Source organism: Ceratotherium simum, chromosome 27 (assembly GCF_057802395.1).
Source record: "Ceratotherium simum simum isolate JZ-2026a chromosome 27, ASM5780239v1, whole genome shotgun sequence".
NCBI classification, from domain to species: Eukaryota; Metazoa; Chordata; class Mammalia; order Perissodactyla; family Rhinocerotidae; genus Ceratotherium; species Ceratotherium simum.
The window spans coordinates 15,122,001-15,134,525 of NC_141926.1; the positions used below are offsets into that span (position 1 = coordinate 15,122,001).

Sequence of the window (12,525 nt, forward strand, 5' to 3'; positions counted from 1 at the left end):
GGATGTATTAATGGTTTGTCATGACTGTCAGTCAATCCCTCTTTATTGGATTAATTTCTCTCTATCCTTGCAGATAAGGTGGAGTGATGGAGAATGGAAATCTGGAACCAGACTATTGAGGTTCATGTCCCAGCTCTAAAATCTACTACTTGTGTGGTTTGGAAGAACTTACTAAACTATTCAGCCATCAATCTTACCTTTCATAAAATAGAAAAGACAAACACACACCCTGCCTCAGAGGTTTGTTTCAAGAATTAAATGAGATAATATATATAAAAGACTTAGCATAGTGCCTCGAATATAGTAAGTGATCAAGAGATATTAGCATTCATTATTAATACTAGCTCGATACCCCAAGGTAATGGCCCACATACTGTTTTAGACTTTTGTTTTCTGAAAACTTTAAATAGAATGTGTGTTTTCTTTTATAACACTTCTAGTTCATGAAGATCCTGACCTTTTTTTCAGATATGTAGAACATCATTGCGTTGGACCTGTGCCCCTTGTACAACATCTCACTGTGAGATTAGATATGTAAAACACAGTCACATAATGTACTAAGTTCTTGGTAGCTCAGGCAAAGAAAGTTGAAGTCATTTCAAGATTTCTTGTGCCGTGCTATTTTATTAGACAGGAGCTTGTAAGAAAGCATTATTGTTTCCTTGTGTTTCCGATATAATGGACATTAGTTGTCTCCGTAATATCATTGATTTATTTGCATAATCTCAGACTTTAGAACACAGGAAGAGTATAGGAGAGGATGCAGGCATCTGTTAGGGGCCACAGACAACTTTGGTCCTTCAACCAACCCTCCTATGGTGCCAGTAAAATGGGAATGTTTTTGCTTTTTTGTCCTTGAATTATGAGCATAAGTGAAAGTGAAATATATCAACCTCATAACCATAACCATAACCATCCGTCTCTCCAGTTATCAAAGCTCTCTCCTGCATCAGGTAAGTTTGCCAGAAAGTAGCTTACTTGCATTACAATGATTTTAGCTCCTTTGAAACAATAACTTAAGTTTAATATTAATTGCCTTTAAGTTTTTTGTACCTAGCGTCAATAATAAACATTATATAATGTTTTGTTTTTTTCTGTAAAGCCATTGAGCATTGTATCGTCCCTGAGAATTATACAGGCAAGGGAGGAAACAAAAGTAATACATGGAGGTGGGAAAGAGAAAGAAATTCAAAGGTCACAAGGATTCACAGTTTCACTGAGGACTGAAACTAGAAATAGCCTCACAATCTTGTTCCAGAGACTATGAAAGTTTAGATACAAGGGAACTCCATGGCAAACCCCATGATAAAACAACAACAACACAACAAAAGGTTTAAGAAGAACCAAGTTCATACATGAGTTTAAACATATCTAGACTACGTCACAAGCATTTGGTTTTTGGGGTTGGGTGAGCATAGTGATGGAAAAATATCCTTAAGGTAACATGCTGAAATCATGTGGGTCAGCTGGGGGTCTGCCTCTAACTTTGATGTTCTTCTGGCTTTGACTCTGCCAGTTAGATACACTTTATCATTTCCAAGATACATGAACATAAGGTACAGTTTGTATTATGTATGAGACATAACTGAATTTGAAGACAACTTGTCAGAAACTCTGTCTCTCTTGCCATAATCCCTAGCACAGTGTCTGGGATGTGGAATAGGTTCAAATGTTTGGGACTGATGAATAACAGATGTCTTGTTATGAATTGTGTTAGGAAGGAAGCAACAGCTTTGTAACTGACATAATCATTTTTCAGTAAAGATACATGATATGAGAGCAAAGAAATTTTAATTTTAATGATCATGCAGACCTTATCTTGTCTGAAGAAATATATTAATGATATTTTCCCCCATACAATTAGGCTATAGAATGTGAAGGAGTGGTCTACTGAGTGGGTGTAAAAGGGCTTGTGTAGGTGGTTCTCACAGGAACTTTACACTCCTGAAATCATGTGCTACTATGGCAACTACCATGGTGGCCTGAGCTGTGGCTACGGCTGTGGATGTAACTATGGCTGTGGTGGGTAAGGATGAAGCTGCTGACAGCCAGGCAACTTTGGAACGTATTGGTCCCATGGATTCTACTTAAAATCCTGCATTGTTGCTTCTCCCTTTGGACTCATTTATCTCTGAACCTATGTTTTTACCTCCAAGTTGTTTTATACCTTCTGATTTATGTTTAGTTTTAACAATGGCAAATAAATTCTCATCTACAACATGCAAAACTTTATAATTTCAGCTTCATCCACTAGATTGAACAAACTTAATGGATAACTTTCATTTAACTTAGAATTTACCTTTTTCCCTCTTATGTAACCTTAATACATTGAAGTAATTTTATTTTAATATCTTATGTAGAAAAATTTCAACCTTATTTCAAACATCATCTGATTTTGACATCATGACGAGTCTTTACTTTTTGTTTATTTCTCTCATTAATATTTGCCTCTGTGGTTTTGTGATTGCCTGGGTGAAAATTTTCTCTTAATAGTAAAATTTATAGACGATTAGGTGAGATTCAACAAGCAGCATTTAGCTATTTTTTTTCTTTTGCAGCTGCTACTTAAATACTTGGTGTTGACAGTAAATAGTTCAATTGCTATTTATTGGAGACCTTGGGGCATAAAATCACTCACCTCAGAAGACAACTATAAGATTACTTATCTATTGATAAATAAATACAAGGAACCTAAGGTAATAAATTGTGAGGTATTAGTGAGAAATTTTATTTAAAGAACAAGCTAGAGAGTCCTCCTTCCCTTTCTTCCTTCACCAAGTACTGGGGACCTACAAGATTCTTATTTTTCTACTAAGTTGAAGGAATAGAATTGGAAAGGAAAGATCATGGCCTGCCATGGCAGAGCAGATATTAGGTAGGTGACCCTAAGTATCTGAGCCAAAGCGGGTCCAAGAGGAAAAGCAGGAGCTAGGACTGTCTTTTAATTGCCACGAACCAATCAGAACAACTATTCCTTAATCTCATCAAATGGAGAATTCACTTCCTTTCCTTTGGGGAATTTATTAATCTGAGTAATCTAGCTGATGACACAAAGTACCCCATACCTCAGTGATCTCATTCATCATAATGGTGCTAAACACCATCTACACAGATTCAAGCCCATGAATTTGTTTTTTTCTTTCCAGCCCAGATCTCTCACTTGAAAACCAGTTTCGTGCAACCAACTATCTATATAAGTCTTACATATCTCATAGTCATCTTAAGCTGAAAACGTCTAAAATTAAATTTCTCGTCTTCCTCTACTCCGAAGAAAATTTGATCTACCTACAAGCTTTCCCATGTCAGTTCACTACATATCCACATTTTCAGACCAAAAACCTTTGAGTTCCTTGACTACTCTCTTTCTTTTGAAGGCTACATCTAATCTATCAAAAAGTTATATCAACTCTACTTTCAAACATATCAAGAATCCAACCATTTCTTGCCATCTCCACCACTATAACCCGAGTTCTTGTCCAAGCTACACGTAGTAGATGCTTTTAGTGTTCTACCCATACCTGCTTGGATCTCTTTTCCAATTGCCATGCACAATGCCTTCTTGAATGCTTTCCTTTTCCTTGCAGGACATTTGGTTCTGTATAAAAACATCCATAAGACATTTGGTCTAAGCCAAAAGGTCCTTGATATTTGCAGGAACATTTGGTTCTGTTCAAAACATCCATGAGACATTTGGTCCATTTAAATTAGGTGAATGTTTTCTGTATGCAGCAACCTTATGATATGTGTGTTCTACTTGTTTTAAGGAAGAACATTCACTTACTTACATTTTGCACAATAATATAGCAAACACTTACTGAGTGCTTATGCTGTAAGAACTACCATACTTACTTCTTTACTGTCATATCCTTCTTGTCCCCACAACAATCCTATAAGGTGTATGCTATTATTAAACCCTGGCCCATTTTTTTTTATTTATGAGATTTTATATAACTTAGATCATTGAAATCATATAGCAATTTTTGTATACTGCTTTTGTTAGTTAGCATTATACAGTCACTAGGGCCTCCCCATGGCATTAAAATGATTTTTTTTTCCATTAGAGTATCCCCAAAGCTTAAAACAGGACCTTACAGTTTATGTACAATAAATATATTTGTTGAATGAATAAATGTGAGAATGAATGAATTTAAAGCTACCGTGATTTACTAATTTTATATTATTTCATGTTGGAGGGCTGACTAAACATTGTCTTCAATTCTGCCATAGTGTTCCATGCTATCAACTTTCTTTATTTTACTATTCCTCTATTGTTGTACATGTAGGTTGTTTCCCATTTTTGTTTTTCTTATTATAAAAACTTCTGAGATGAACATCTTCTTTGTGCATACACTTTTATCATTGTTTTTTATCTTATCCTTCGGATGACTTCTTATAATTATTACATGTATTGTATACTTTGGAGTCTTTTGTTTGTTCTCTAGGAATGATCCATGACTTTGGCTCTATATTTTCTGGTAGGTATCACAGAAATTAATTACATGATTTAGTGTCCATAGAATAGAAGTAATTCTGCTTCCCAGATGATATTATGTCTGGTCCTGAGAAAACATACTTCCATGAGTGTTCATAATATACTGTATAATGTAGTAAGTGATGTCTATACAGTAAAGAGAATGTAATGTGACGATGCAAACTCCTTAAAGTCAGGTTTTATTTTTCCTGTAATCAGAAGAATAAACTTCAGAATACTTATTCTTACCAGCTTCCTCAACAGCGGCAGATGGTATAACTACAAAGAACACATCAGTAAATGTAATCCTGTTGTGGTTGGAGAAAAATGTTACAGTCCAGATGTTTGACTATGCTACTTTGAATTTATCCCAGGATATATTTTAGAAAATTCTACATAAAATAAAAGGGAGCATCACATTCAAGAATGCTGTATAAATTTTGTTTCTCCCACTAACTTCAGACAATTATTTCATCCCATTGAATTCTAGGTTAACCTTCTGGAGGAGTACCAGGAATTCAGGAATTCTATGTTTTGGTTAAGTGGGAAGCCACGTGCTTCAACAATTAGCTACCTTAACAGTAGAATTTTATGAATGTCACTGTGTCTGTTATACGTTTTTTTCTTTTTTAGAGAATATGAGGATTGCATTCATAAAACTGAATACTGTGGACTTTAGATCAATCTGTTTTTTAGTATAAGAGAAAAGAGCTAAGAAAACTCAAAATTAACAACTGCCCCATGTTGCTGATGCAGTCTGTTTTATTTTACATTACTGTTTATACGTGGACCGTCTCAGTGTTTGCTGGAACAGTCAGGCTGCCAGGACATTGACATGGGAGTAATTGTCTTGGTTACAGAGTAAAAGTCTTCTGAGTAATAGAGTACAAGAGAGAAATTTCAAACATGTAAAACAAAACATGAGACAGTCCTGATGGTATATTTATGAGGTTAAAAAATGTTAGAGAGATATATAATGAACTTCACGAATTAAGCAAAGATATCTAGTTGCAAAGCAAAACACAATTTAACCTACTAATACATCAAAGGAGAAACCAGTAATAACAGGAGTGGAAGCGATTTGTGGTTGCCATAGAACATCAGAGAGTGGAGCAACCTACCAATACATCAAAGGAGAAACCAGTAATAACAAGAGCAGAAGCAATCTGCGGTTGCCATAGAAGATCAGGGAGTGGAGCGCATCACTGAGACACGCACGAGGGTCATTGCAGTAGCTGATCATATATGTCTTCGAGCTTGTCCATCTGGGGTAACCCAGAATATTGCTCAGTAAATGCATTAAAGAAATGGGCTGGGTAAATATAGTTTCTGGAATACAATAGATACAGGATTTAGTCCAAGGTATATGTTGACAAAAATAATTTTATTGCATAATTAATTCTTCCTAGCTCACAGAGCACAGACAGAAGTATCCAGAATCTCTTGGGAATAAAAAGTCAAATCTCTAGAAGCCTCCTAGGAAAACATTAATTGCCCTGATAAATTTATCCCTATCCAAAGTCTAGCTGTTCAGCTTATAGGCTCAGTTAGGTGGTTTGGTTCAGTCAGTACATTGAGAGCAAATCCGTTTCTCAGGGGCTGACCAACATTAACAAGTTCAAGTGGATCATCTATAAAACATAATGCCAACTTATTAATATACAATAAGAAATAATTGTTGCAGGAACGGTAATACTTGAGTGTGATTGATTTGTAAACTCTCCTTGTAGTTAACCTACATGGAAATCCAAATTATAATCAGATCACTTTGTTAATTTACAGAGACAAATTACTGTCACAGGGAAATGGAAATACAGTTCACGAGCTGCATAATGATGTTTCGGTCAACGAGAGACTGCATATACAACATTGGTCCCATAAGAATAATACCATATAGCCTAGGTGTGTAGTAGGCTATACTATCCAGGTTTGTGTAAGTACACTCTATGATGTCCATACAATGATGAAATAGCCTAATTATGCATTTCTCATGACATAGCCCCATCATTAAGCGATGCATCACTGTACAGCTTTGTATTACCACATCATCTCTATTTTATATGGGGAATGGAATCATAATCAGAGGCCAATTTATTAATTTACCCAAGAAATCACTGTCAAAATGGCCAAAGGACTCAAACCTAATATAATCAGTTTGCTCTTTTCCCATAAGGAATGGTAAGACTGATAATAATCAGAAAATTGTGTTCTGGGCCAAGAATCAGAACACAGGGAAGACATAAACTGAATGTTTAATCATGTCAGACTAAGATACTTTAATAAAGTCATCACACAATGTATTTGATCATTCTAACGTGGCTAGAAGTACTTGAAGTCCTATAGTAATGTCACCTTTGCCCTGAAGACTATTTGGGTCCCTCAGTGTAACTCCAGTATCCTAAAGAAACTCACTAGAGCCTTTTAGCTCCTTAATCAGTGAATACTTTGATTATGCTAGCTGCCGTGTTTGCACTGCATGCCTAGGAATCTAGTCAAGACTTTCCTTACTGACTAGAGTTACTAGAGATAGACTAATACTCTTTATTTTTTTAATTTTTTTTTTTACAGTTTGATTTATTTATTTTTTTTTTTGTGAGGAAGATCAGCCCTGAGCTAACATCCATGCTAATCCTCCTCTTTTTGCTGAGGAAGACCGGCTCTGAGCTAACATCTATTGCCAATCCTCCTCCTTTTTTTTTTTTTTGTTTCCCCAAAGCCCCAGTAGATAGTTGTATGTCATAGCTGCACATCCTTCTAGTTGCTGTATGTGGGATGCGGCCTCAGCATGGCTGGAGAAGCGGTGCGTAGGTGCGTGCCTGGATCCGAACCCGGGCGCCAGTAGCAGAGCGCGCGCACTTAACCGCTAAGCCACGGGGCCGGCCCATACTCTTTAGTATTAATATTAGTAATAAATTATTATTTAGTACTACTAAAAAAGACTCCAGTGCTAAGTTTGTCAAAAAATGAAATAAATTTCCTTTCTAATAAACATAACTTTGGTTTTCAAATGGTTGATCTATGTAGCCCTTTCTGAAAGTAACTACATAACTCAAAAACTTGACTATTACAATATGTGGGAGAATGATTATCTTCATTTTGTCTATGGGTAAAGGGAAATTGGAAATAGTAAGATTAATGCTTTTTGCTATTTAAGAAATCCTTCAGTGTCTCAATACTTTAGTAATTTGAGTGTCTCATACAAGGTCCAAGATGCCTGGCCTATAAAATCTTCTAACTTAGCTTTTACTAACTTCATGAGCTTTGAATTACTGGTTGCCCATACATCTCTTGAGATTATATCTAAAATGCTGTGTTCATATGCTTTTCTTTGCAAGAATACTATCCACCTTTTCAATGGTTTGGTACATTGAAGAATATAAGTTCTAGCGCTTTGTGACAATGTCTAAAGCATCATTACTTTATTGTTCCAAATATAATATTTATCTAATCAGTAATAATTCTAGCAAATAATATAATTACTTCATACATTTGGAGTATGCTGCCACTAGATGTCGGTAGTGGTCATCCACTTTTAACACAAAAAAGGTAAATATACATTAAAAAAAAAATAGCCAAAGATATAAAAGGCAAAACAAAATAAAAACAAGTACAACAAAGGTCTTCTGAAATAAAGTATAAATGAAAAGTGTTACATAGTCCAAATGTATTATTACACATTGATAAGAGTGCAATTAGTGATAAAGTTACAACAGCTATTGTCATCTGTGAGCCAGACAGTAGAGCTTGAAATAATAGGAAGGGAAATAGTAGAAAGAGGCAAATTTAAGAGAAATTCAACTGACGTTAGATAATTTATGTCACAATCATAAATTTAGGACAGATTATGTACAGAAAAGTAATGGACATACGTGAAATAAAAAATATAATCGATGCTGTAGAAAGAGAGTAATGTTCTTAGCCATAGGTGATTTGTAGAATATTTATAAAAACAGCAAGCATATTCTATGTTCCAGAAAAAGCTTAATAATTTACAAAAATAAAAAATAAATTATATTTATCACCCCATGATGCTAGAAAACTAGAGATTACTTTAATACAAACTTTATTGAGATATGTATTTTAATTAAGTAATGAGTGGAGGAAAACATAAAGAATAAGACAAAAAAACATTTAGAAAGTAAGAACACTGCATATGAAAATCTAGATTTCTGTCTCACCATATAAAGTGAAACATGCAGAGCTTCAAATACGTTCATTATTTAACAGTAACAATTAAAAGAATAAAATTTAAAATAATTTATGTAGTTCAAAGTTAGGAGAAGACCAAAAAGGCAATTACAAAGAAATTGAAAGAGAAAGACAAAATAATAAAAATTAAAGCAAACACTAAAAAATAAGAATATGGAAAATTAGTAGAGTTAATAAATAGATCAGTTGGTTGGAGGAATCCAGAAAAATAAAAAAAAATCTCATGATGTAAATTTTGCTTGTGTATATAATGAAATTAAATATGAGCAAGAAGATATACTAAGGACTACAGCACGCTTTTTTCCCCTGAAATATAGGACAACAGCATTCAGGTTGAATGCTAAGAAATTGAAAATATCTGAATAAAAGTCATGCCTTGCTCCATAAATATTTCAAGAAAGAATGGACAATTAATTATGAAAGCTAAAGAAAACATATCCAATGTAAATCTTTTCAAGGCATTTTTTTCTAGACTTTCAAAGATCACATAGACCAACACAGAAATACATTTTGTAAAGTTAAAATTATTCTTGTACTTAAACTTAAAAAAGATATCACAAAGGATAACTAAAAATTCAATACCCTTCTTTATATTTGTAAAATTCCTAAATAAAACACTAGGAACAAATGAACATGAGGCAAAACCAGCCTTTTTATTGTGTTGTCATGAACTGTTAATTCTGACAATAGTACCATGCTGTTTTCTTTTGTATATTTTAATATCTACTGGAAAAGTTCTAGTGTGGAAAACTACTTTCTTCTTTCAGATAAATGTTACGATAATTTGGGAAATTTCCCCCCAAAATCACACTATGATATCAATTAGGATCCTGTTATATTTATGAATTAAAATGGGAAAGATTATAATCATTTCTGTATTTTATCTTCCCATATAATGAAATAGATGGCATAACTCATCCTTCATTCAAGTCTTCTACGTCCTTCCATAAAGTTTTTTACCAATGTGATGTATATTTCTTGTTAAATCCATTGCTCTATTTGACATTATTCTTGAAATTGGAATAAGCTATTATTCAATTATGCTTTCTAAAAGGCTTTGTTAGTGCACATGAAAGTCTATAATTTTGTAATGTTTATTTTATAACTATCCATCTAATTGTAGTCTTTTGTTACTCTCATTGTAGTTGATTTGATTTTCTTATGTTTTCCAACTGTGACCATATCATCAATTTCATAATAATATTTACATTCCACTATATCATTTCTCAGATTATTTTCTTTTCCAGTTGCATTAACATCCTCCACAGAAAGTTGATCAATAACTGGAGTAATTATGGAAATCCTTGCTTTATTTTAGTGTTCATTCACAACATGGATGATAAAATTCAACAGTACACGTAAATTGAAGCAATCATCTTGGACAACATAGAAATAAAGAATGGTTAGTTTTCCTATAGCAAAATGTTCATAGAGTTATTTAATAATAAAAAGTTATGTCTTTATCTTTTTCAAGTATTATCACCACTGGAATTGTGTCAAGAAAATGATCTAGAGGGGCCGGCCCCGTGGCTTGGTGGTTAAGTGAGCGCGCTCCACTGCTGGCGACCCGAGTTCGGATCCCGGGCTCCCACCGGCACGCTGCTTCTCCGGCCATGCTGAGGCCGCGCCCCACATACAGCAACTAGAAGGATGTGCAGCTATGACACACAACTATCTACTGGGGCTTTGGGGGAAAAAATAAATAAATAAAATCTTTAAAAAAAAAAAAAAAAAAGAAAATGATCTAGAGATTTAATATCAGATATTTTTAAAAATCTCCATCCATAGAAAATTAATGTATTTTGCCTCTAATAATTCCATCTCTTAAAGACTCTGATCCTTTCCTGGGTAAATGGAGCTTTGCTGCCATATTTATACCATCATTCTTTATACCATCATCATTCTTTATACCACCAGCAATAACTAGATAGAGATGGAAATATATTTTAACAAAAATATCACTGTAATTGGGTATTGTGTATGGCAATAAAGAAACAGAACATAAAAGTTTATAAAGCACCTCTGATGTTTGGTCAGACTGGAACCAATGAGAATGTAGGATTGCTTATTACTTTTACATATTTACAGTCTCTAGTCTAGAACTTAAAATATCATCGACGCTTCACATTGTGTTATTTATGTTTCACATAAATAACAGTAGTTGCAGTAGTGGATAAATACTTCTTGACGTGTCTTTTCCTGAACCTAGGATATTATTAGGAACTATTCAAGAAATCAATTAAAGAGAGTATGAGAAGTGATTAAGTAACAAAGGATAGATGTATTTTAGACATTAATATACTAAACATACTTCAATATACACATTTTACTATACATGCCTCAAATATACATATTTTACACTAAATATAATGCACATAGGTGTCACACACACACAAATTATATACATACTTATTTTTTTATTGGAAAACATATTTCAGATATTTCGTGCTTAAGAAATGTTGATGCACATAAAACCGAATGCCGTATAACCACATAAAAATGCTCAAACCAATGACAGTGCTATGAATTAGGCTAAAAACATCATTTACTAGCAAATACCAAAATCAATCCTGTCCAAAAACAGAAATAAAACAAAAAGTAGTATTTATCTGGACATTTGGATTCTCTCCGAAGACAAAAATCAAGACAATTTCGGTGATAACACGATAGAACCTCTAAATCCTGCTCATTGCAACCTGGGGTTCTGTACATCGTGTTTGAAATCTGTAGAGGGATGATGTTATTATTTCAAAACAAGCTTAAGTAATATGTGTGGCTTTCAAGCTATGCAAACTCATGAAGCTTGGTTACAGAGATTAAGTACGGCAGTAAATCTTTTTTATTATTAAAAGCATATAACACACCTTAAAGAATTTAGAGAAAACAGTAAAGGAATTCTGAAACTAATGGGTGTGAGAGCCTCTCCTCTAAATGAACACATGTTAATGACATGGTTTTCATACAAATTAGTTGATAAAAGACACAGCATGATTGCTTGTTGTTTGTCACACCCACTACAGAGGGTGTATAAAAGGCCCAGTGGAAGTAGAGAAGTTCATATTCTGCAAGCGAACACTTTGTTCTCACCTAAATCCTCAACTCTTGACACCATGAGCTATTACTACCCCAACTACTATGGAGGTCTGGGCTACGGCCTTGGCGGTCTGGGCTGTGGCTATGGCTACTTCCGAGGTCTGGGCTGTGGCTACGGTGCTGGCTATGGGGGCTACGGATACGGCTGCTACCGCCCATGTTACTATGGAAGATACTGGTCCTCTGGCTTCTACTGAGAAATCCTGCCCGCAACCTTGCACACAACTGAGGACTTTTAGCTGTTCCCTGCTGCTGTTTCTACCTTCTCCACACTTCATTCCGTTGATGCCTCTCTCAGATTAAACAACGATGAGCCCATCCTTGGTTGCCGTGATAGACCTTCAGATTTCAGCCTACCAGGACTGACTTGATAAAAATTGTCTGAACTTGCCATTCTAATTTTGGGGTTGGGGGGGAGATTTACTGTTTGGGTAACAATTCTCCTTTTGGATACATATTTTGGCAGAACTCTTATTCCAAATTGGTCATGTGAGATATGTGAAAATTCACTTTACATTAAACTTACTTTGGCATTTGAAAGGTGTCATAGCTGTCTGTTCCTCATCAACAGGCTTTCCCTATGGACAAAGCATGGAGTGTGAGTTTATGCGTGTGTCTGTCTGCAATCTGTGTCCGTGTGCCCTGTGAAAGCTCCTGACGGTGGCGTTATCGCTGTAATCTTAGGTGACGGCGAGGGTAGGGAGATTTTCCAGCAGGTCTTTTCACACTTTGTTAAAAGTATATGGACACAG

At 34.8% G+C, this 12,525-nt stretch overlaps 1 protein-coding gene across 3 annotated transcripts; it reads left to right on the plus strand.

Annotated features, from left to right (window-relative positions):
- Positions 1-1,952: 1,952 nt before the first annotated feature.
- LOC147913420 (keratin-associated protein 20-2-like) lies at positions 1,953-11,970 on the plus strand. Of its 3 annotated transcripts, none has more exons than XM_087417832.1 (2): positions 1,953-2,001; positions 11,822-11,970. In XM_087417832.1, the coding sequence occupies exons 1-2, from the start codon at positions 1,953-1,955 to the stop codon at positions 11,968-11,970; spliced, it is 198 nt and encodes a 65-aa protein (XP_087273958.1). The 3 variants fall into 3 exon arrangements, with proteins under 3 accessions (XP_087273958.1, XP_087273960.1, XP_087273959.1); XM_087417834.1 differs by having other exon boundaries at positions 11,873-11,970; XM_087417833.1 differs by lacking the exon at positions 1,953-2,001 and having other exon boundaries at positions 11,791-11,970.
- The last annotated feature ends 555 nt before the right edge of the window (positions 11,971-12,525 follow it).